This window comes from Schistocerca nitens, chromosome 8, assembly GCF_023898315.1.
Source record: "Schistocerca nitens isolate TAMUIC-IGC-003100 chromosome 8, iqSchNite1.1, whole genome shotgun sequence".
Lineage (NCBI taxonomy): Eukaryota > Metazoa > Arthropoda > Insecta > Orthoptera > Acrididae > Schistocerca > Schistocerca nitens.
This window is the reverse complement of record NC_064621.1, coordinates 310,709,744-310,734,056: the sequence shown is the minus strand read 5'-3', so window position 1 is coordinate 310,734,056 and position 24,313 is coordinate 310,709,744. Positions and strand designations below refer to the sequence as shown.

Genomic DNA, 24,313 nt, shown 5'->3' with positions numbered 1-24,313 from the left:
TACCCGTTTATCATCTGCATTTCTTCTTGGTGTAGCAATTTTAATGGCCAGGAGTGTATATGGAAATGAAATATGGGTTCCGCAAAACCGAAATTGTGTTTAAAAGAATGAAACTTTTAGGAGTAACACCATGGCCAGCAGCAAGAGAAAGGAAAATAATTTCAGAAATAAGCATAGACTTAGAAGTAAATCATTTAATGTAAAAGAACATAACGGATTGTATAACGTAATGGATAAATGATGTAGACAGAAAGGACAACACAAACATTACCTGAAGAAAATAACGGGGATGATGGATAAAGCAACATCGTCTGTATGAAGCAGAAGTCAGACAAGGCGGAAGAGACCAGTGTGCTTGTAATCAGTGCTGTTATCATGTCTGGTAGCTACCCCTTAACACAAACAAATGGTTTGTTAAGCGCATTTGGCTGCGCGACTGATGATGAGTCACGGCAATTATCCACAACCGATAAGTTTATAAGAGTCTCAGTCCACAACATTTTAATGTGGAATGGCCGTGTAGGAGTACCAGTGCTGGAGGTAGACATCACAGTGAAATTAGTTGGAAGATTCCTAAGCATGTGTATTTCACCTATGAAGCAGCCCGCTTACAAAACCGCTGTTATTGCGGTTACTGAGTACTGTTGTAGACAACAGCCTTCAGTCTGGCAGTGTGAATCTCTCTGACAATATATTCCTTTCCTGCATTTTATAATTTAGCCAAAGTAAATGGAAATTGATACTTTTGACATAAATGATCATAATTAAACCTATGTGATACGCCCTGTTAATCACGCAGGACAGGACAGATAGAATAAATTGTGGAAAGGGGCCAAAATAGGGGGCTGTCAGTTACACTCGTACATACAACTTTATTATTTGATCAAACGTTAAAAGAGCCCAAAAAAAATTTTTAAACACACAGCGCCGGCCGGTGTGACCGAGCGGTTCAAGGCGCTACAGTCTGGAACCGCGCGACCGCTACGGTCGCAGGTTCGAATCCTGCCTCGGGCATGGATGTGTGTAATGTCCTTAGGTTAGTTCTAAGTTCTAGGGGACTGATGACCTCAGAAGTTAAGTCCCATAGTGCTCAGAGCCATTTGAACCATTTAAACACCCAGCTTTAATCCTTGGGACTTAATTACTGGCTGAAAGACACTTTAATTTGAAAACGGCTGAAGGCCAATAACTTAAAACGCAAGCATAATCAGAAATTTAAAAGGCAAGCCTTATCTTAAAACGGTTCTTTAGTTAGGCTGAAGAAAACAAGTTAAATTCATATCGGCTGAAGGGCGAACACTTAAAACTCCAAAGCATTATTTTTTTAAAAAAATACGAAAGGTCTTACGTGAAACAGTTCTTTAATTTAGGCTGAGGCCTTAAGAACAAACAACTAATACTGAAACCGGCTGAAGGTCGAAGACATAAAAATCAGTAAGTTGAAGTAAACAAGTCAAATTCAAATCGGCTAAGGCGGAAGACTTAAAAATTCAAAAAATTTTTAAATGCCGAAGGGCTTACGTGAAACAGTACTTTAAACTAGGCTGAAGGCCTTAAGAGTAAAACAACTCTAATTTAAAACACAAAAGCGGCTAGAAGCCATACAGGTACCAACAACAAGACCAAACAAGAAAAGGCAGTACACGCAAAGGTGCCCAGATGCTCGAGGGTCGGCCTGTAATTCAGACACTAACGCTCGCTTAGGTGAGACAGGCGGTAGGGCCCACCATTCACAATCCGACGACAACCCAACCGATTGACAGTCAGCGGACCCACCGACAAAGGGACCGATGACCGTAGCAGTCTGGTCCCTTTAATCCCACAAACCAACCAACCAACCCACCGACAAGATAACTTCCATTTCACCCGACCAAGGCACAACAGGGAGTTTAACGGAACAACGTAGAAGATATTGACGCCGACAACCAATCACACACGGAGCTGTCAAACTACACACCGTGCTGGACAGCAACAACACGATGAGGAAACTACACTGCCTGAAATTTACGTCAACGCCCAGGGCAGGTAACTTGAAGGTTAACGGCCAGAAGGCAGAAGATTCCGCTGGTGCACTTCAATTCAAATAACCAAATCAGTGAAACTCCACCGGAGGGTGGCTAGAATTTTCCAACTTTGAAACCACGTTGTTGCTCGCGGGAATATCCCAACAGCCGACAACGAACTCCAAACGACACAATGTGAACAGTCTTGACTTGCTGGTAGGTTAAATCAGTACTCAACTTTCGTGTCCAGGGACCTCGTAGCAATGGGAACAGCGCCATACTCTCCGACACCGCGTAGGGACCGCCAGCGGGCCCCGGCCAAACTACGCCCCGGCGGAATTCCTCACTGCTCCACGCCAACCGACCGACTCCTCAGAGCCAGTACGCCGACAACATTTAAAATAACTTGTCAGTCAAAATCACACAAACTACATACAGTTTCACGAATACTTGCACGAAGGAGCAGACAATGCTAACGGCAGTGACTGTACAATAACAGGACGAATCACGAGTCGGCACACACAGCCAACCCATAAGTGATCGCCGGCCAAACACACGTCGTCCGGCAAGACGACCGACCGACGACCAACCAAAGTCGTCGCCACTCCAATCATGTGTGTCGGCAACGACCGGGGAGTCATGGTGGTCCGGATCTCACTGCTGCCGCGCCTCGACTGAACTTGTGCCGCGTGCCAACTCAAACACTGCCAGGTCCGAACTAACTACTGGCACGTTCCAACTGACTGGTCGACACACGGGGACCGGGAAGTAATAGCAGTGCAGCGAAGATAATATGGCAGGGCTTATATCGATAAGCGCTGCTGATGCCGCTCACGGGCAGGCAAAGCAGCACCTCAGTAACACAAGTAATTGAAACTAACATAACGTGGTGGCAGTACGGCAAAAACAGGATGTTAAGGAAGGCATGGCACGAACATGAGCCACGCACGGCTCACTGTGTTACTGTCTTTTTAATTACTGTAGAAAGCCCATTGTTTGACCGAAACTAGTAGCATTTCAATCAAGAAGTGACAAAGAGCTATAGCGCCCAATCTTCTTTTTTTAAAAATTCTTAAAAACTATAAATCAGTGACTCCTCAAAATTATGAGAATTGGATTGCACAGAACAAGTTTATGAAATTTACACGATAAAGTTTTATGAGGAGAACACACTGATTCACCGCAACATTTAAACAGAAGTTGGGGAGTAAAACTAAGACAGGTTACATTTTGAAAGAAATATTTTGCCAACAGATATAGAAAAATCATAAGAGGTTTTAATATTACTGGATGTCAGTTGAAAAACCAAAATCATCTATGCCTTCACTCAGTAATGTAACGTTGCATGGCATGAGTGTCTGGGAGACCCCGAAGGGTATGTTCGGTCGTCTGAACTGGAAAGGTGTTTTCTATCCTTGAAATTCGTAGACAACTTACTTTCGTGAAGTGTTAACACTGTGTGTTCTTTAAGTGTAATTCAGATTATCTAGACGTAGAAAGAAAATACTTCTGTAAGTTTCAGAACCAGCTGTTCATTACTGAAAACACTAGGTTACAGAATTCCGCTGAATATGCAACAGAGCTGCAATTTATTTTCGGCTGACCTGCTAACATTTTCTTTACTTTTAGAGAAGGGTCATCAGTAGCGTATTTTGTGTAACATCTATATTTCTCTTGTTGCCTTGTTAAAATTGTCTTCTTTTGTCAAAATTTAGTGACGTTTACGCAATGTTATCTCACTAACATACATGTCCAGATGCAGTTGCGACAGAGTCCTGAAAAAGTGGGTGTAAGAGGTCCGAGCAGATGTAATTTTATGTAAGAGGTCCGAGCAGATGTAATTTCGATGTATTGCTCATGCGCTGCGTGCGATATGCAAGGTATAAGAGAATCGCTGACCAGAGAGCAGTGTTGACTGAGTAGGAATTGTGTAGCTGTAGCAGTAAGTTGTTGCTTGTCTGCGCTAGTCTGCAGTCTGCTCTGGTCTGGAATAGTGTATCGTGTTGACTGGGCCGGTCGCGGTGCAGCGATGCTGGAGCCTGAGTATTATTGTATAAAAAGCAGCCTCGCGCATATCTAGTAATGTATCTGAACTCCCATATAAATGTTTTAAAAAATGTCCTAATACTAATCTTTCTGACATAAAGTAAATTTTTTTACAATCATTCATTTCAATTTAAAGAATTTACTAATTTCTCCTATCCATGATCATTCCGATTGTTGCAAAAGAAAAATCAGTTGCTTCCGTTCATAAATGACAAATCTATCGGCCAGCATTGCACAGAGCTGTGCCGGAAAAATTTATTGTAAGAGCAGATATTTGGCGACTTTATTGAGGTAAGAATTTTTCCTTTTTTTTTCAGAATGATCTTACAGGGCCGTGACGCAGCACTGCTGTCGTCCAAAATTTACCAGGTTACTGATTTATTTTTTATTACGAGGTTTAGGAATTTTTCTGTTTCGAGCTTACATTAAATGAGAAAAGAATTTTGTGGGTACATTAAATGGGAAACAAATTTTGTGTGGAGGTTAAATATGAATGAATTCCTGTAGGGAGGTTATAAATGGGAACCAATTTTGTGGGGAGGTTACACTAAAAAAATTAGAATCATATTCATTATTATTATTATTTATTCTATTTTGTGGGGAGGTTACATGGGTTTATTATGTGAAACACTGGCGACAAATCAGGTCAATAGCTTATGAAAGAGCACGTCGTCGACATATAAATACACGTCTAATTTCTTCCCTTGTGTTGTTGCAAAACCCACAGTGAATCTCGTTTCACCTGGTATCAATACCCCTTAAAAATTATGTTGTTTCATTGAAAGAAAGAAATAGTAATGCTCTTCTCTTTGTGTACTATCTTATTCCTGCCGCGCGCGATTAGCCGAGCGGTATAAGGTGCTGCAGTCATGGACTGTGCGGCTGGTCCCGGCGGAGGTTCGAGTCCTCCCTCGGGCATGGGTGTGTGTGTTTGTCCTTAGGATAATTTGGGTTAAGTAGTGTGTAAGCTTAGGGACTGATGACCTTAGCAGTTAAGTCCCATAAGATTTCACACACATTTGAACATTTTTTAATCATTTGCCTAAATCTCTTTTTGATATTTCAAACCGTTTATAAGATATCAGGGATGTTATGAGCACTTCGTTCTGGCTTTATCGCTGGGACACACGTTCGCAAATGAGCGCAGTTAATAAGACCAGTTTTCTCAAGATGCATGACAGAGACCTTATTCAAGTCTAAAGAAAAATTCAACAAGTTAGCTAAACTTCATACACTATAATATATGACGTAATATGCAACAAAAGCAAAATCATAGCGACCCCTATCTTTCATTGCAACGTTCTGGAATTGCGAGTAGTGTTTCTTTCAGTGTTAAATATCACAATAATTATGACTAATGACGAAATGTTTGGCACTTCATTACGAACCTGATATATGAAACTATGAGTAAAGTAAAAATAAAAATTATTTACCTAGTACTTTCTGTAAAATCGTTTGAGAAAAATTGCAGACCGTGTGTCTCGATTCTGTCAGCACAACACGTCGCCAACTGGCGTGCCGAAAGCAGGCAAAGATAATGTCTGTACATTGCGGCTCGCCAGCAGGCCTGAGATCGCACCAGTCAGTACCTCCGTCCAGCTACTATTGTGTGCTGCCTCATTAGATAAGACGGGGATATTTTCCCCGCTGGTTCAAGCCGCCCCGAGCCAAGGTCCGCTACGCAGGTACTCACCTTTCTTTCTCTGCGCAGCCTGAGTTTGGGATGCCATATTGATGAATATCAGCCTGATTTAAAGATGGAAAACTGAGTAACAGATGGATTTGAAATTATGATGGGTCTAAGGAAGGAAACGGTTCAGCTTTACTCGTGAGAAGTTCATATGTGAGACTTTTAAAGGGAAATTCGTAGGGATCCAAGCTAAAGGGAAGAACAAGGCATATCTAGCCTCCGCAGGTGATATCCGCTTACTAAGAATCTAGGAAGATGAATTACAACAAACGGCCAAGGCATTTGACATTGCTGTCAGCAAATTTGGGTTACTGACGAACAAAGCCAAGACATATTACTTCGTTATGACTCATCAACAGTGTCAAGGTAATGGACAACTACACCCACTGCGGGTCGGAGACCGGTCGTACAAGAGAGTCTGCGAATTTAAATATCTGGGAGCACTTATCATAGAGAACTTGGCCTACGAAATAGAGATCAACACCAGGACCCAGGCAGAAATCCGAGGTTTCTGCAGCTTAAAACAACTGTTTCACTCCAAATGTCTCTCGAGACGCCTCATGATTCAGCTATATAAATCGTTGATCCAACCCGTGGTACTATATGCTGCGAGGCATGGAAAACATTTGGAAGTTGGTGGTAAGTTCCTGTGGGACCAAACCGCTGAGGTCATCGGTCCCTAGGATTACACACTACTTAATCTAACTGAAACTAACTTATGCTAAGGACAACACACGCATCCATGCCCGAGGGAAGACTCGAACCTCTGGGGAAGGGGGGGGGATGGAGGGGGGGGAACCGTGAACCGTGGCAAGGCGCCCGAGACCGGGAGGTATGGATTGTCCAAAAGCAGGACTTTCATAAACTTCTTGTATTTGAGAGCAAAGTACTGCAGAAGATCTTTGGTCTGGTGTTAGACCCAAACATCGGTAAATAGAGGACAGACACAGCCATGAGCAAGATGAACTGTTCAAAGATATCGATATAGCAGGAATCATCAGAAGCATATGACTACTGTGGACTGGATATCTGACTCTGATGAAGAGGACACGTGGCCGTGGAAGCTCCTGGATTTCATCCCCATGGGGACGAGACTCAGGAAAGGTCAAGGAAGAGGTGGAGAGATGGCCACCTCAAAGACCTGCGATGGGCAGCGATAGATGTGGATGGATGACAGACAGCAGCAATGGATAGAAGCCTATGGAGAAGAAAACTTGTATCAGCGAGCAGTCAATCGGGCCTGATCATGTAAAAGTAAAGTAAAACATTTGACCTCTTTTGGTGTTATTGACTGGGCTACTGTTATGCCTCTGGCCTAATCGGGCACTTACAAACTGCAAAACTAACATTTGGGTAAATCTTACCTCATAGGCAAAGTATACCACGCGTGGCAACACGGGTCTATACAAAACTGGCAACAAGGCACCTATGGTGCACCGTGGATCATAGACGACAGGGGGAACGACTGCTGTGGAGATGTGGTGGGACGAATGAATGTGCAGTTGTTGAGCAACTGGACGCCCGGATGAACCAAGGTCTACCAATAGCATCTCCTCAACGACCATCCAGCGAATGTTGCTGTTTATGTGTCTCTGCAACAGGCGCCTGGTTTGTGCACCTATGCTGACTGCTGTTCATTGGCCGTGAAGGCTCGAATTTGCACGTCAATACAGCAACTGGACGCAGTTGAGTGGAGAAAGGTGGCAAGTTCAGATGAATCACGTTTTATGCTCAATAGGCGTAAAACCTTTGAAAGCAAACACCCTGCAATAGTCGACGGAAGGGTCCAGGCGGAGGAGGGAGCGTTATGGTCTGGAGAATGATTTCGTGGCATTCCCTGGATGATCTCGTCATTCTGGAAGGCACAATGGATGAGTACGAGTATGCATCTTTCCTTGGGGACCATGTCCACCCCTACACGTAGTTTGCTTTATCCCTGCATGATGAGATCTACGAGCAGGACAATGCAACGTGTCGCACAACTCGTAGTGCACGTGCAGAACCAGGATCAGTTTCTGTATTCCCGTGGCCGCCTAACTCCCTGGATTTAAAACCAATCGAGAATCTGTTAGCAGAGAAACTTAGCGTTGCTGGCCACGGTACTGGAGTCGCCATGACCCCACATCCCTTTTCGTGTTATTTCCAGAATCTTAACACTTTTCCCGCTCATCTCGTGCACCAAAATTTGGTTATTTAAGGTTTTGACAGGCTATCATATTAGCGTGACAGGAGCCGGCCGGGGTGGCCGAGCGGTTCTAGGCGCTACAGTCTGGAACCGCGTGACCGCTGCGGTCGCAGGTTCGAATCCTGCCTCGGGCGTGGATGTGTGTGATGTCCTTAGGTTAGTTAGGTTTAAGTAGTTCTAAGTTCTATGGGACTGACGACCTCAGATGTTGAGTCCCATAGTGCTCAGAGCCATTTGAACCATTTAATGTGACAGGACAGTGTGTATACACATGGTGTTTCAACATTACAACGACAAACTTCGAGGGAATGCAGAGGGGTGTCTTGAGGACCGAAATGAGGATAGGAACCTGTGCCCGGAAACGTCATCCAACGACGCAACAGAGCATCAAAGTTATAGGCGGTGGCGCTTGTAAATGTTTGCATATACAAGATGATTCCGTGATGATGTAACAAGCTTTCTAGTATGATGGAGAAGAATAAATGTATCAATTTGAGGTAAGGGTCCATGTACTAGAAACGAAGAAGTCGAGACTTATAAGCGAAAACCATTCTGATATCCTTGACAGTACATGTACTGGTACTGTTGTTGCTAAGATTGTTGGGTGGACAACTGTCAAAGATTGTAGAATTGACCAAAAAAGAAAAAAAAGTCTAGTATATATGGACTCTAAAATTCATGCGTTAAGAGCTATGAGCACTTGTTCAACAGAGTCCGCAGCTCGTGGTGTAGTGGCTAGCGTTACTACCTTTGGATCACAGGGTTCCGGGTTCGATTTCCGGCCGGGTGGGGATTTCCACTGCCCGAGGACTGGGTGTCTGTGTTGTCCTTATCATTTCATCATCATCATTCGTGATAGTGGTTAGATTGGAATGTGAAAAAATTAGACTGTGTGTTAATTGGGACTTTGTAAGGGCGCTGATGACCGTACAGTTGAGTGCCCCACAAACCAAACATCACTGGTTCAATAGAGTAGATGTGTTTCACAGTAACGAAAATGAACAAGTACTCATATCTTCTCACGTATACATTTTAGAGCCCTCGTATGGTGGACATCCTTTTCTTGTTTCGGTCCATGCTGCCAACTGTGGCAGTTGCCTACCCTCCAATCTTAGCAAAAAGCAGTACCAGTACATGTATTCCACTGTCGAATGCTTTTACCATGGTTCCTTACCTCAAACTGATGCAATTATCCTTGTCTATCATCCCTGAAAGTTTGTAATGTCATCACGGAATCACATTGTTTATAGCTATTTATACAGGGGCCGGCGCCTGTAACTTCGATGCTCTGTAGTATTGTTGGATGATGTTTCTGATAAACTTCACTTCGAATTGTAAACGTAATTAGTTTATACGAAACTTCTCTTGACTAAGCTGCAGTCATCAATTTTGCTAATTATTTTCGCCTGGGAGAGTCAGTGACACATACATGCAATCATAGTGGGTGGTTATAATTAAAGCACAGCTACTCACGAAAATCCAGTGTATGGCAGCAAAACGTGGTAGATAAGCTAATGCATTAATGTGGAACCGATTAACGCTGAAAAAGAATTGATTCCAATTTTCGCCACCAGGTGCAAATCTGGCGTTGTACAACATGTCGTCGACGTCTCTGCTCATATTAAACAAATTGTGTAAGTGCCGATTAATAATAAAATCAACATTACGCCTTTCTCATTTGTTTCCCTCTTCCTGTTAGAATTTCATTAAATATAAGAATATTGCTATAGAACTTCTTTGCATTCACAGCGCCAGATTCACACCTGGTGGCCAAAATTGGAACTACTTTTTTTTTCAGCAAAAATCTGTTCGGCATCGACGCATTAGAAGTATCGCTGCCATATGATATTTACAGCCCACACCGGACCTCTGTGATTAGCTGCAGTTTAATTACAACCGCCCGTGATTAACACAAGTTGGGAAGTAGTGATTGTGAGCAATTCTGCCTCCGCAGTTCGGAAGGTATTCAGCAGTACAACATCTCGTCGACGACTCTGCTCATATTAAACAAATTGTGTAAGTGCCGATTAATAATAAAATCAACATTACGCCTTTCTCATTTGTTTCCCTCTTCCTGTTAGTATTTCATTAAATATAAGAATATTGCTATAGAACTTCTTTGCATTCACAGCGCCAGATTCACACCTGGTGGCCAAAATTGGAACTACTTTTTTTTCATCAAAAATCTGTTCGGCATCGACGCATTAGAAGTATCGCTGCCATATGATATTTACAGCCCACACCGGACCTCTGTGATTAGCTGCAGTTTAATTATAACCGCCTGTGATTAACACAAGTTGGGAAGTAGTGATTGTGAGCAATTCTGCCTCCGCAGTTCGGAAGGTATTCAGCAGTACAACATCTCGTCGACGACTCTGCTCATATTAAACAAATTGTGTAAGTGGCGATTAATAATAAAATCAACATTACACCTTTCTCATTTGTTTCCCTCTTCCTGTTAGTATTTCATTAAATATAAGAATATTGCTATAGAACTTCTTTGCATTCACAGCGCCAGATTCACACCTGGTGGCCAAAATTGGAACTAATTTTTTTTTCAGCAAAAATCGGTTCGGCATCGACGCATTAGAAGTATCGCTGCCATATGATATTTACAGCCCACACCGGACCTCTGTGAGTAGCTGCAGTTTAATTATAACCGCCCGTGATTAACACAATTTGGGAAGTAGTGATAGTGAGCAATTCTGCCCCCGCAGTTCGGAAGGTATTCAGCTGAAGGCATTTGGCGAGCGCGGCGACCTACCTGCAGGTAGGGGCTGCAGGCGGAGAGGAGGAGGCGGTGCGCGCGCAGCCGGCGCCCCTGGCAGCACAGCGTGACGTCGACGAACGCCTCGGCGGCCAGCAACTGCCGCAGGTTTCGCAGCACGCCGCACTCGTGCCGCTCCCAGCGCACCAGCAGCCGGTCACCCGACATCTGCAGCCCAACCACACACAAGCCTCAATGATTGCTATGGGTATCTGTAGATTTTATACAGGCTGTCCCATCTATCTTCACCAATCCCGATAGCATATTTTCCAGAGGTAAAGTACACTGCTGTGTAAGACTTGCGGACGACATACGATGTGGGTGAGAAGTTCCCGCTGTTACCCCATTTCGTATCAAATGTTATTATGCAGATTGGTATCTATGTTACTTCTTATCAGTTGATCGAATCAAATATTAGAATTCACATTTACATGTTTCCGAAGTTGCAGTAGCACTCTAGTTTTAATTTGTAGCCCTGGCTGATGTGAGCGGTTATTGCTACAGTATTGAGGAAGCGCAGTGACAAGTGTGTGCGTGTACGAACGACAACATATAGGGAAGAGAATGAAACTGGTTATGGGAGAAGTCCAGGAAAGATTTAATAAGGCTCCACTGCGAAGGGAAACACTTCTGGATTGGGAAATCGGTGTGTGTGCTTCCTTTTGGCTATGCTAGTGTGAGAACAGAAAGAAAGCCGGTAGTCTGCGTGCCGACTCGCCGCGCTGTTATACTCGCTTACGCATGCACGCAGAGAACGCTGATTAGCCCGCTAGTCAAGATGCAGCAGTGCCAGTACACGTAGAGCGTTAGGCACCTATCATTAGCTCTGTAGTCTCACACGATTTTACATAAACCAATCGCAAAAACAATTAATTTTCACAGCATCTAAGTACGATCCTGCGCGGAATTCGAAAAAGTTTGCAACGAAAAATATGCGTCGCTATGCTTTTGCGTTTGGTGCATATTACACCTTATGTTGTTGTGAACCAAACTTAGATAAGATATTGAATTTTTCTTTACACTTGAGAGGAGGTCTCTACTTGTCTCCAATCTTGGGAAAATGGAATTTGTTTGATCACTTCCGACCGCTCGTGCACGGGACTGAAATATTCATACAATAACACACATCTCCTAAACCGTTCGAGATATCGATACGAGATTTTGGCAAGTGGTAGCATGCAAAGACGAGAGTATTTTGCTATATGGTTAACATAGGGAACTTTCTTATCAACGGCGATACAGCGGAAGCTCTGGCTTTTTTTTATTTTTTCAATCCAATACTACAATTTTTTGATAGTCTTAGACAACTATGGTAGTATGAAATTAAACGTGAAATTCTTACCTTACTTTACAACAAAACGAAACAATGTTTTCCGTAAGCTATTGATCACCATAGTCGCCTGTTGCATTTTAATAACACACACTGTTTCACGATTCTGTCGCAATAGGTATTGCAAGGTAAGTTTGCGCCACTTATAATGTATTTTAATAAAAAAAGCAAAATTAAACCTCTCAACAAGAGAAAGTAGCCGTTCCTCATAAGTGATGATGTTTCTTCAAATGATATTCAGACAAAAATAAATCGTAATTTTGGCGGAATCTGTAACCTGTCGAATTGGGTAATAGTGTACTACTGGAATGGAACTTGCAGTAAATTGCCAGTTATTTAGAGACAGCACGTCATAAAGTTTATTCGTGAAAAAATGGCGTCTAAATCATAGTTCGGTGACATCAGAACCCTTGCGATGGCACCAGAACCCTTGCCATGTGTTCACTAAGTCACTTATAACTATATTTACCATTGGATATTACGTGCACATATTCCTTGCATAAGTACGATAACCTCTGGATCGCGGTAAAACATAACTACATAGAAAAAAGTTTAAGTTCCTCGAGAAATCGTCTTAAGAGTATATGGTAAAAATTTCGACAGTTTATCGTGAACAGAAATTATAGAAGTGGATATCCCCAGAACTGGTACTTTTCGTACCCAAAAATCATGGTTTTTCTGAGTTTTCTCAGCAACCGATTTTTTAAGCCCCCTATGGCCCACCACACTTAAAGCAAAAGAGCCAAACGATATGATCAGTTTCCCATGGCAACTTCGACCCTACACTGTAGTAAAGCTACAGTATGCTCATTCTTCTGATAGGTGTACAAATCGTCGTTAGGGCAAGGGCGTTCCAAAGCTCTATTACCCAGAGAACCCGAGATTTGACCCCTTAAAAACTGCATTTTCGCGGTCGGTTTTGTTTTTCAAGATATTGATACCGTGCACTGCCGTACATGGACCGATTAACTACTCGGTAAAAATGAATGAAAGTGCGGGAGCATGTTGCCACAGGTCTTCCAATCGAGCACAGAAAGTTGGACGCCACATGGCATGAGCTCAGCAACAGTATAGCGCCAAATGGGGCTGTACCCGAAACACGAGGCAGCTGAAGAAACGCGAAAAGACAGCAAGTGCCAATCAGACAGTAATTGAGGCGCACAGTGGTGGTTGGTGATATTCTTCATTACAAGAATGCCAAGAAGCAAGATCTCGATGACCTTACATGGTGAAGGTTTATCAGTAAACTGGTCTTGCTCACGGCATTGTTTTACTTGCATGGTGAGCACTCAGAACCACAGGGGCTGCTACCTGAAGGGGAGGAGGTGGTCGATCACCAGTAGATGACCGTTACTTAACGTTGTGCAACAGGCAAGAAGTAACCCATGTGAAACAGCGGTTGAAGCAATCAAATTATACAGGACTGCAAGGCACGCAATCTCACGCTCCAGAGTGACAACATATGGGTGGTGTCTTTGTCCGACTACAAGTCCGTTATGTTGAGAACCACACATTGGCAGCACCGTTTGCGACGGCCAATGGCGCAAGGATTGGATCAACGAGGAATGGGATCGCGTATTCCTCTCGGATGAGAGCAGATTCAGTCTGAGTAGTGAGTCTGGACGTCTGAGTAGTGGTTCTGGACTTAACCTCACATGGCGAGAAGTGGGAGGATGTAATGCACCCATGAATGTTGTCGAACTGGTCGATTTGATGGTCCAGGTGTTAACGGTTTGGAGAGGTGTAATGCTGCATGGGCATACTAACATCCAAATCTCTGAACACGGTACGGTCACCTGTCGACGTTGTTCTGACACTGTACTCCTTCCCCATGAGCGTCTTTTGAGTGGTGCATCCGGCCCTAACTTCATTTTTATGGATGACAATGCGTGACCGCATCGAAAAGCACAGGAGCTCTGGGAGGAAGAGGATATTGGGCTAATGGAGTGGTCTGCCCGTTCGCCCAACGTAAATTCCGCCGACCATATATGTGATGCGCTGGGAAGACATATTGCAGCACGTTCGCGTGCACCAACGGCCATCCGGCAGTTATCAGTAACACTGGTGGAGGCATGGATCGTTTCAAGAACTCCTTACCAACCTTCTTGCCAGTATGGGAGCATGTAGCGGAGTATGCATTGCAGTCAGTGGTGATCATACACCCTGTTACGAACCATATGCCGCAATTTGTAATGTCCAGGGGAACTTCATAAATTACAGTAAAAGCAGAGTAATTATTGTCTTTGAATAATAGTGTCAATAAAAATATTATTCCCGTTCGTCTCACTGCGTATTTCTTTGTTACCTTCGCTACTATACCGTAGCTGTAGCACTACTGTAGCAATGCTACGTATGGTCTAAGTTTCGTCGAGCTATGTTACTTGGTAGAGACACTCTCGTCCTTACGTTTTGCGCACCAGTATAGCAAGAGCATCAAGCAAATGTTGTTTAGATATCCACTAGACACAAATCAGCGCTATTGCTGTTCTTATACAAGTACGTTCGTTGCGAAGATGTGAACAGCTGTATGTCTTTTTTTTTAAGAAAAACTCCTTATTTTTTGCTCCATTTTCACCTCGCCCAGAATAGTAAGTGCAGTATCGTACTACACGTAAATGTATCGTAAATAAGGAAACGCTGCAGTTACTGTGTAAGCTTTTTATAAAAATTTATTGATATATGACAGTACTGAATATTCTTTTTTCAAAAACTTTCTCCTCGTGTCACGTGTGCCTCAGATCTCGTATTCAACTGCTGAGCAATATTGACTTTCGACTGGCCCTGTGTAGCGCATGTAAACAGTGTCGCTAAACAAAACTTTAAACTTAGTGAAGTACTGAATTTGAAATAATGAAAACTAATATAATTAAATGCCAAAAGTAACTAAGTGTGTATTCAGTGAAACCTGTTTAACTAAAACTCAATACTGAAGTACATTATGAAATTGAGTGACGTTAAGTGCAATTTCTGACTTGAAATCTTCACAAAATAAAATACTAATTTACTCAGAAGAAAAATAACTGTTTGAGATTACCTACACTGTCCACTGTAAATGAATCTGATTGCTTAGCACAACACTTGATAATTCCGACTACGAACTGTTTCCTCAGAAGAATGCAAGGCGAGATCTGCCCTGAAATAAAAGTAATTTACACCATGCTCGGCCTTTTGTTTTGTGTCTGGCATACTGGCGTTCTCGAATGCAAATAGATACCATCAGATGCAGCAACTATAGAAAAAATAAACAACTCACTACAAATTTGTTTTTTGCTTGCCAGAAACGATCTGTGGCTTCGTGTGGCGTAAGGTGCAATCAACACACAACAGAATATTCAAAACTTAACTAAGAATGGTGCAGGAGCGTTTACTAAAAGAAAGCCGTTCTTCAAGAATTAAACTCTGTTTATTGTCAAAAAGGACTGTACCACATAAGGAGACCTTAATTGCGAAATTCTCTAAATGTAAAAATTACAGACATTCCAACCACTTGCGTTATTTGTCGCATAATAAAAACAAAGAGATCAAATTAACACTAATCGTGAATGTTCTCAGTTATCTGAGGGATAATGTTTTCCTTGTAACACGAAAAAAAAAAAAATGGTTCACATGGCCCTGAGCACTATGGGACTTAACTTCTGAGGTCATCGGTCCCCTAGAACTTAGAACTACTTAAACCTAACTAACCTAAGGACATCACACACATCCATGCCCGAGGCAGGATTCGAGCCTGCGACCGTATCGGTCGCGCGGTTCCATACTGTAGCGCCTAGAACCGCTCGGCCACTCCGGCCGGCCGTTGTAACACGACAGACTACTGTAAAGGGAAGAGTCGCTTTATTTAATCACTAACATGCGGCCGCGGAAGCACAGGCGCCGGCCAGGGTCGTATCATATTCGTGTTGACAACTGAAATCAGCTTGACAGGAGCACGTGGAGGGCCAGTTTCACCCATGCTCTACAGATGAGGTTGTTTCTGGACTTCACCGGCCGCTACGGTGACCATGTGACCGGGAAATCGCTTTCATTGGGGAGCACAACGGTTGCTCGTTTCTCATGGCCGCTTTTCGTGTCCAGTGCAAAATTAAAGCTTACCCCAAAATTAATAAATACTGAACGAAATGTGTCTCTGAAGAACCAGTAGGCTCATTCGAAACAGAAAAGATGGACGATTAAGGGTGTGAAGACGCGCCCTCGATATCCGCATTAGTTTATTAGTTATTGTAAGTTAAATGTTATAAATAATTACTGGACTGTAAAGGTGAATATCTTGGCAACGCATTATGCGATTGCAACAAACAAGGTGTCTACGGATACATCTCGTAGAACTGCATCGGACTGTAATAGCCGGTTCACTAAAATTATTCACATATTTAAATGAGAGCGCGGAAAGCGGATTTCACGCAGTTACAAACACCTTTTTTTACCAAATAGACAGAGAAACATTAAAAGTAGCGGCATTACTGTAAACGGAAATTATGTAATGTATAATTTAAACTGTTTCTTAATATTTACACTCATAAATCCGAAAACGGAGGAAAACCATAGAAATTATTGTTCATAAATAAACTATGGTAGATAAAGGAAAACTGATAACAGCATAATATTTCTCGGAAAATTTCCGTGTTATTTGATGTATCACATACGTGTAAAAAATTAAAATTAAAAATTTCGGAAATTTTCACGGTCAGTAGTTTAACTAACTTTAGTGGTGCTTGATCGAGGTTTCCTGGATGAGCAGCGGCAGTTGGGAGAGGAGTCGAGATTCGGACGCCGTTGGAGGCGGTCAGGATGTGTTAGTCGGTATTACGAGAAATAGCCGCTAGTTCGCTTGTGTGAATTATTCAGAGTTGCTGCTTTCGGACATAGATATTTTTCAGCATCTGAAGAACTTGTTACTTTTCGGGTTGCGAGTGATGCAAGCCACACGTAGAAGGTTTCAATGTGTAGCCATTGTAGAATTTATAGTTTGATATACTGTGGAACTTTACTGGGTTTCTAAAGATAACTCACGCAATTAATCGTGGTTTATTGAATTGCCTCCAAGATCTTACGAAACTCAGTCAGGCTGTGAAATTAATTTATGGTGGACTTAACGATTTTTATATCTTCTTATTGAAAATAAACTCGAGTACGTGGTCTCGCGGTCACGTTCTCGCTTCTCGAGCACGGGGTCCAGGGTTCGATTCTCGGCGGGGTCAGGGATTTTTACCTGCCTCGAGACGATTGGCTTTGCGTTTCCCTCATCATTTCATCAACCTTCATGTAAGTGGAGAGAATGGACTGAGCAAAGGTTGGGAGTTTGTGCGGACGCTGATAACCGCGCAGCTGAGCGCTCCACGATCGAATCATTCATCATCGAACTTGTGAATCCTCTTCTGATGCAACAGGAGTTGCGTAAACAAGGTTGCACATCTCTCCCCACACAAAAAAGTCCAGGGGGGACATATCTGAGGATCGAGTAGGCCATGGTACAGGACCATCTCTGCCAATCCACGTTTCTGGGAACCGTCGGTCAAGGAATCGACACACACGATGACTGAAATATGTCGGCGCCCCGTCATGTCGGAACCACATGCGTTGTCTTGTAGGGAGCGGGACGTCTTCCAGCAAGTCTGGCAAACATGGCGATAAAATTGTAATAGTGCCTGCCATTTAATGGCCCAATTAAACAGTTCCCAACAACACCGACCCACACATTAACGAAGAACCGCACTTGATGAGCGCTAGTAACTGTGGCATGTGGGTTATCCTCACTCCAAACATGCAAATTGTGCATGTTGAAGACTCCGTCACGCCCGAACGTTGCTTCATCGGCAAACAACACAGAGGATGGAAATGTAGGATGCATTTCGCACTGTTCCAGGTACCACTGCGAATACTGTGCTCTGGGTGGATAATCAACTGGTTGTAGGTTGTGGACACGCTGTAAGTGAAATGAACGTAACAATTGCTCTAGAGGGACTGTTCTTACATTCGTCTGATTCGTGCCCATGTTACGTGCAATTGCACGAGTGCTGATTGAAGAATCCCGCTCCACATGCTGCAAAACAGCTTCCTCAGATTGCAGCGTTCTTACCGTGCGACGGCGTTCCTGTCCAGGTAATCAGCTAAATGACCCGGTATCGCGTAGACGTTGGTACACAGCAGCAAAGGTCGTATGATGCGGGATACGGCGATTAGGATATTGCTATTGATAAACCCGCTATGCAGCTCGTCCGTTGTGGTGCGCTGCGTAGTACGCACCAACCATATCAGTGTACTCACTCCAGGTGTATCACTCCATTAGTAAACAGAGACAAAGCACTGCTACACTGGTGGACAGCAGTTGCCTACAACTGAAGATCGTAATACGCCCTCTAACAACTGAAGAGCATAATACGGCCTCCACCGGTTTAAATAATCCTCATAGGAAAAAATGACATTAGGGAAAAATATTTGTTTTGATGTCCCCTACAGCGTCCCAGAGTTTGTCGGTTTAAATACTTTTTACCCTGTATTAAACATTTCTGTGAAACACTTACTACATTGCAACGATTATGAGTTGGTGCCCCATAGACGAACGTCGCCAGACTTGGTAAGTCCAACCACGTTTACGGGGGCCCATAGAAGTGCTTGTACTGTCTAATGAGTGGGTAAATCTTTTCGTGCAGTAGCACGTGGGGGCTCCTAGCTGATAAAGGACTTGTGAACTGTTTAGAACTTCCATTTTCTGCGAGTTGATGAGAGAGATTGTATTTCATTTAGTCATCCACACCACATGCACATTCCCAAACAACCCGTACGGTCGCATCCTTCAATTAACATTTCTGACAAACAAACATTTCATTCTCGTACACGCATTGAATACCTTTCAAAATTCCTCCAAATTATTTTTCCATCAGTAGAATCAAAACAGTTATTTACAAGCAAGTTTTCATCTTCACAACAAAGCATTCCAGATAATTTCTCTTAGATTCACAAATATCAAATCTCTTTCTCTACTACGCTTCAAATAAGTGCCCGAGCGCTGCACGATTGACTGGAGACCAAGCGAACCACACATAAACACAGGGTCAAGGATCTTATTCACTGCTCGTATGCGCGCTCATTCATCTTTGTCCCAGTACAGTAGAGGTGCATTATTTACAAAGGCAAAAAACATACGAAAACTTTACAACTGTTCTGCATAGATGAGTAACATTATTACCTTTTCATCGTTGGTGTAACGTTAGTTTACATGACGACATTAGATTGCGCAATCAAGTTTTGAAACTGCGCCACCGGCTTCAGCGGACGCGTCGCGGGCGGTTGCGCAAATCGCTAGAGAAACTGAACACTTTTGGCTTGTGCCAACTTCGGTGGCACGAAAGTAGTAGTTACACGATGTTTGAGGGTAAGTGTCGTGTCGGTAACATGGCAACAGTGTTAAATATGAAGTGAGGGAACGGAGGGAACTAGTTTGCTTCTCTGACTTCTACACTATGCGTAGGTGTTTGCCGGATTTCAATGACGTTAACTAATAAAACAAGCAACGACATTTTGCTTTTAACTGATGCAGTCCTACGCTATCTGAACATGGGTAATGTCGCTATCTTGGCTGAAGACCAAAATTCATTCCATTAGAAAGGAAAACACAAACGAGTTACGAAAACTACAAGGGAATAAGCAACTGGCTGTAGAAAAGATAACATTTACTGCAGAGAAATACGAATCTCCACTTACTAGAACACGCAGTTTCATTTGTAGCTTGTGATGGCGACAATGTTTCACACATTGTAGTATCTTTCTTCCTTGTCGCATCTTTAACTCTATTGAGCATAATTGTGGTTTGTTTTTGTCACATTATCAAATGTTTGAAATGAATTGTCGGATCTTCCGCAATAATTTCTTTCGTTTAGGTCTCTGAGCAACCGAGCTGAGCCGGCCGCTGGTGGCCGAGCGGTTCTGGCGCTACAGTCTGGAACCGCGCGACCGCTACGGTCGCAGGTTCGAATCCTGCCTCGGGCATGGATGTGTGTGTTGTCCTTAGGTTAGTTAGGTTTCAGTAGTTCTAAGTTCTAGGGGACTTATGACCTCAGCAGTTGAGTCCCATAGTGCTCAGAGCCAGCCAACCGAGCTGAGTTCCTTTCTTTTATCCTATCACGAATCTAAACGCGTCTCTTTATTTCTTTTCTTCCGCAGCGATTTGAGGCAGGGAAGCATTACGTCCGCCATTACTCGTGCAACTGTCGGAACTTCTTCCATTTCAGAGATGACCCAAGCATTCATAAAACGTCGAAAATGACTGTACACTGCTGTGTTGCTGTCTCCAGTCATATACGAAACCAGTTTCGTGTAACTGGTTTCATGGGATAGTTTCATAACCTAATGTCGTCGTGGGAACCAGTCTGTACACTGTACTTACACAAATCTTCAACTGAAAACTAAACTCTCAATGACAGATGTGTATTCTTTTCATGTTTCGTTTATTCACTGTCAACTCTAGCAAATGGACGAGCTAGTGCAGGAGGGACTATTTGCATTACGGTTTCAATAGCGCCGTGTTTACGTGTCTGGTACACTATTAAACGGTTCTGAACTGTTTTAAGGACAGCAAATGGATTACTGAATAAAATATGTAGGATGCTATTAAAAAGAATACATCTCGCTCTAAGTATCTCCGTAACGAAAGAAGAGAAAAGAAATGCTGTTATGCTAGTTAACGTGCCGTTGGTAGCTAAACAGCCGGCCCGGGTGGCCGAGCGGTTCTAGGCGCTACAGTGTGGAACCGCGCGATCACTACGGTCGCAGGTTCGAATCCTGCCTCGGGCTTGGGTGTGCGTGATGTCCTTAGGTTAGTTAGGTTTAAATAGTTCTAAGTTCTAGGGGACTGATGACATTAGAAGTTAAGTCCCCTAGTGCTCAGAGCCATTTGAACCATTTGTAGCTAAACAACATTTGCTTGTTTTTTTTTCTTTTTTTCTTTTGGATAAGAAATTGTCTCGAGTGGTCAAGATAAATAGGCTAGCCAGCATACTTCATAAACATTTTCTTTTGAAGCATTCAGCTTTGACCTACGTATATAATTTCGTTTGGATAATATTCGTAAGTACAGTCAGTTCTTGACTATGGTATTCTTTCCTGGGAAATAAATTCGCAAAATATGAATGCTTTTACCACAAAATGTGAATGCAGTTTTCGAACTACAAAAAAAGCGTCATGTGTCTTATAACCAAAGAGAGTATTGGGGCTCATTGCAGACATCTGTTCCAAAAGTTGGGGATTTGGACAGGGACGTAACTGCAGTCATGGGAGCACCACAGAGGAGGAGGAGGAGGAGATTAGTGTTTAACGTCCCGTCGACAACGAGGTCATTAGAGACGGAGCGCAAGCTCGGGTGAGGGAAGGATGGGGAAGGAAATCGGCCGTGCCCTTTCAAAGGAACCATCCCGGCATTTGCCTGAAGCGATTTAGGGAAATCACGGAAAACCTAAATCAGGATGGCCGGAGACGGGATTGAACCGTCGTCCTCCCGAATGCGAGTCCAGTGTGCTGACCACTGCGCCACCTCGCTCGGTGGAGCACCACAGAAGTACTCTCCCCATCGTGTCACGCTTCACGGTTTCCTGAACATCTATGCTATGTCTCCCATAGGCAGTTCCCTACTTCCCCTAAATAATACCATCACCATCCTGGTTTCCCACCTCCTACTTGGTCAAAATGCAAAACGAATGAGAAAAACCTTTTCAAAAAACATCCCACCTAATTTTTGATACACAGCGAAACAGAATATAATTTTAAAATTTTTTTCTCTGACAAATCGGTACTTGAAACAGCTAATTCGTCCCTGATTCAGTGCACATAACTTTTATTGCGCGCTACAAGGTATTTCTTGAATGTAATAAAAAAACAGTTTTTAAGAAAATCTATATGTTACTAATACAACAACCTTCTTATGTTCAAAATGAAAACTGTAAAAATTAATCTCAAACTAGAATAACACAACAAAAAGAGAATTGTTGTCCTCTGGCCTGCTCACAGAGATTTTTTCTCTTCTGTGACGCAAGAGAGAAACGAAAAGTTAATTTGAAAGGAGCGCATGAGTGTGAGTATCCATATTTTGTGTACCTGCTAAGTAGTCTATTATTTAAGAAAAACTTAATGTTTATTCTTTTTCTGCTTTCATATCTATATCTATACTACTATATAAAGCAAGTCTTTACATCTACATCTACATCGATACTCTGCAAATCATATTTAAGTGCCTGGCAGAGTTTTCATTGAACCACCTTCACAATTCTCTTTTTTTCCAATCTAGTATAGTGCACGGAAAGAATGAACACCTATATCTTTCCGTACGAGCTCTGATTTCCCTTATTTTGTCGTGGTGATCGTTCCTCCCTATGTAGGTCGGTGTCAACAAAATACGAGGGCGGTTCAGAAAGTAACCTCCGATTGGTCACAGTGCGGGTTGTGGGGGGAGTAGCGACGCCATCTGTGCATTCACGCACTCAACAGGTCAGTCGGCATCAAGCCGTGGTCGAGTGAACGTCGTACCTGCGCTAGTTTAGTTTTTGTGGGAGTTTGAAATGTGTGCTGCAATAGAAAACCCCGCCAAATGTGAAGTGCGTGCTGTCATAAGGTTTTTTACAGCCAAAGGATATTCTGCAGCAGCTATTCATCGTGAGCTTTGTGCCGTGTACGGACCAAGAGTTATGAGTGAAGGAGTTGTCCGTGAATGGGTACGTTTATTTAAAAGTGGACGAGAAAACGTTCATGATGAAGAGAGGAGTGGTAGACCATCATTGGTGACTGACGAACTCGTTCAGACAGTTGATGCAAAAGTTCGTGAAAATCGACGTTTCTCAATGTCGGAGTTGTCTACTGGCTTTCCACAGATTTCTAAGACTCTCTTGTACGAGATAGTGACAGCAAGATTGGGTTACCGTAAGTTCTGTGCACGATGGGTGCCCAAAATTCTTACCGCCCACCACAAAACTCAAAGAATGGCCTCTGCATTAGACTTTCTGTCACGTTATGAGGACGAAGGAGAACCATTGTTAAACAGAATCGTGACTGGTGACGAAACCTGGATTAAGTACGTGAACCCTGAGACAAAAGAACAATCAAAGATGTGGGCACATTCAAATTCGCCTACCAAACCAAGAAAAGCCTCGCAAGATTTTTCTGCCAGAAAACTGATGGCAACGGTGTTTTGGGATGCCAAAGGGGTGTTGTTGGTTGAATTCATGGAATGTGGTACGACCATTAATCAAGACGTGTACTGTGAAACAATAAAAAAGTTACGACGGGCTATACAGAACAAACGCCGTGGTATGCTGACTTCCGGTATCGTTTTTTTGCACGATAACGCCCGTCCTCACTCTGCTCGCAGAACAACGGACCTTCTTGAGTCCTTCAAGTGGGACGTTATCAACCATCCACCCTACAGCCCAGACCTGGCGCCAAGTGATTATCACCACTTCATGCATTTGAAGAAATGGCTCGGGTCACAGCGGTTTGATGACGACGAAGAGCTCAAAGATGCGGTCACAGGCTGGCTCCAGGCACAAGCGGGCGATTTTTATGCAGAAGGAATTTCAAAGCTTGTGAAGAGATACGATAAGTGCCTCAATCGCTATGGAGACTATGTAGAAAAATAGTGCAAAGGTGTACTTGTAAGATGTATGTATTAAAATATTTTTATTTAACTTGGTGTATTTTTTTAAATCAACCGGAGGTTACTTTCTGAACGGCCCTCATATTTTCGCATTCAGAGGAGAAAGGTGGTAATTGGAATTTCGTGAGAAGATTCCGTCGCAACGAAAAACGCCTTTCTTTTAATGATGTCCAGCCCAAATCTTATATAATTTCAGTGACACTCTCTCCCATATTGCACGATAATACAAAACGCGCTGCCTTTCTTTGAACTTTTTCGATGTACTCCGTCAGTCCTATTTGGTAAGGATCCCGCACCGCGCAGCACTATTCTAAGAGAGGATGGACAAGAGTAGTGTAGGCAGTCTCCTTAGTAGGTCTGTTACATTTTCTAAGAGTCCTGCCAATAAAACGCAGTCTTTGGTTAGCCTTCCCCACAACATTTTCTATGTGTTCCTTCTAGTTCTAATTGTAATACCTAGGTATTTAGTTGAATTTACGGCTTTTACATTAGACTGATTTATCGTGTAACCGAAGTTTAACGAGCTCCTTTTAGCACTCATGTGGATGACCTCACACTTTTCGTTACTTAGGGTCAACTGCCACTTTTCGCACCATTCAGATATCTTTTCTAAATCGATTTGCAGTTTGTTTTGATCTTCTGATGACTTTATTA

General features: G+C 43.0%; 1 protein-coding gene across 1 annotated transcript in view; it reads right to left on the bottom strand.

Moving 5' to 3' along the window:
* Positions 1–24,313, bottom strand: part of LOC126199541 (telomere zinc finger-associated protein-like) — a 373,452-nt gene that overhangs the window by 111,857 nt on the left and 237,282 nt on the right. The window contains exon 4 of the mRNA XM_049936462.1: positions 10,689–10,859. Coding sequence (XP_049792419.1) covers positions 10,689–10,859 — 171 coding nt within the window. The remainder of the gene's footprint in view (positions 1–10,688; positions 10,860–24,313) is intronic.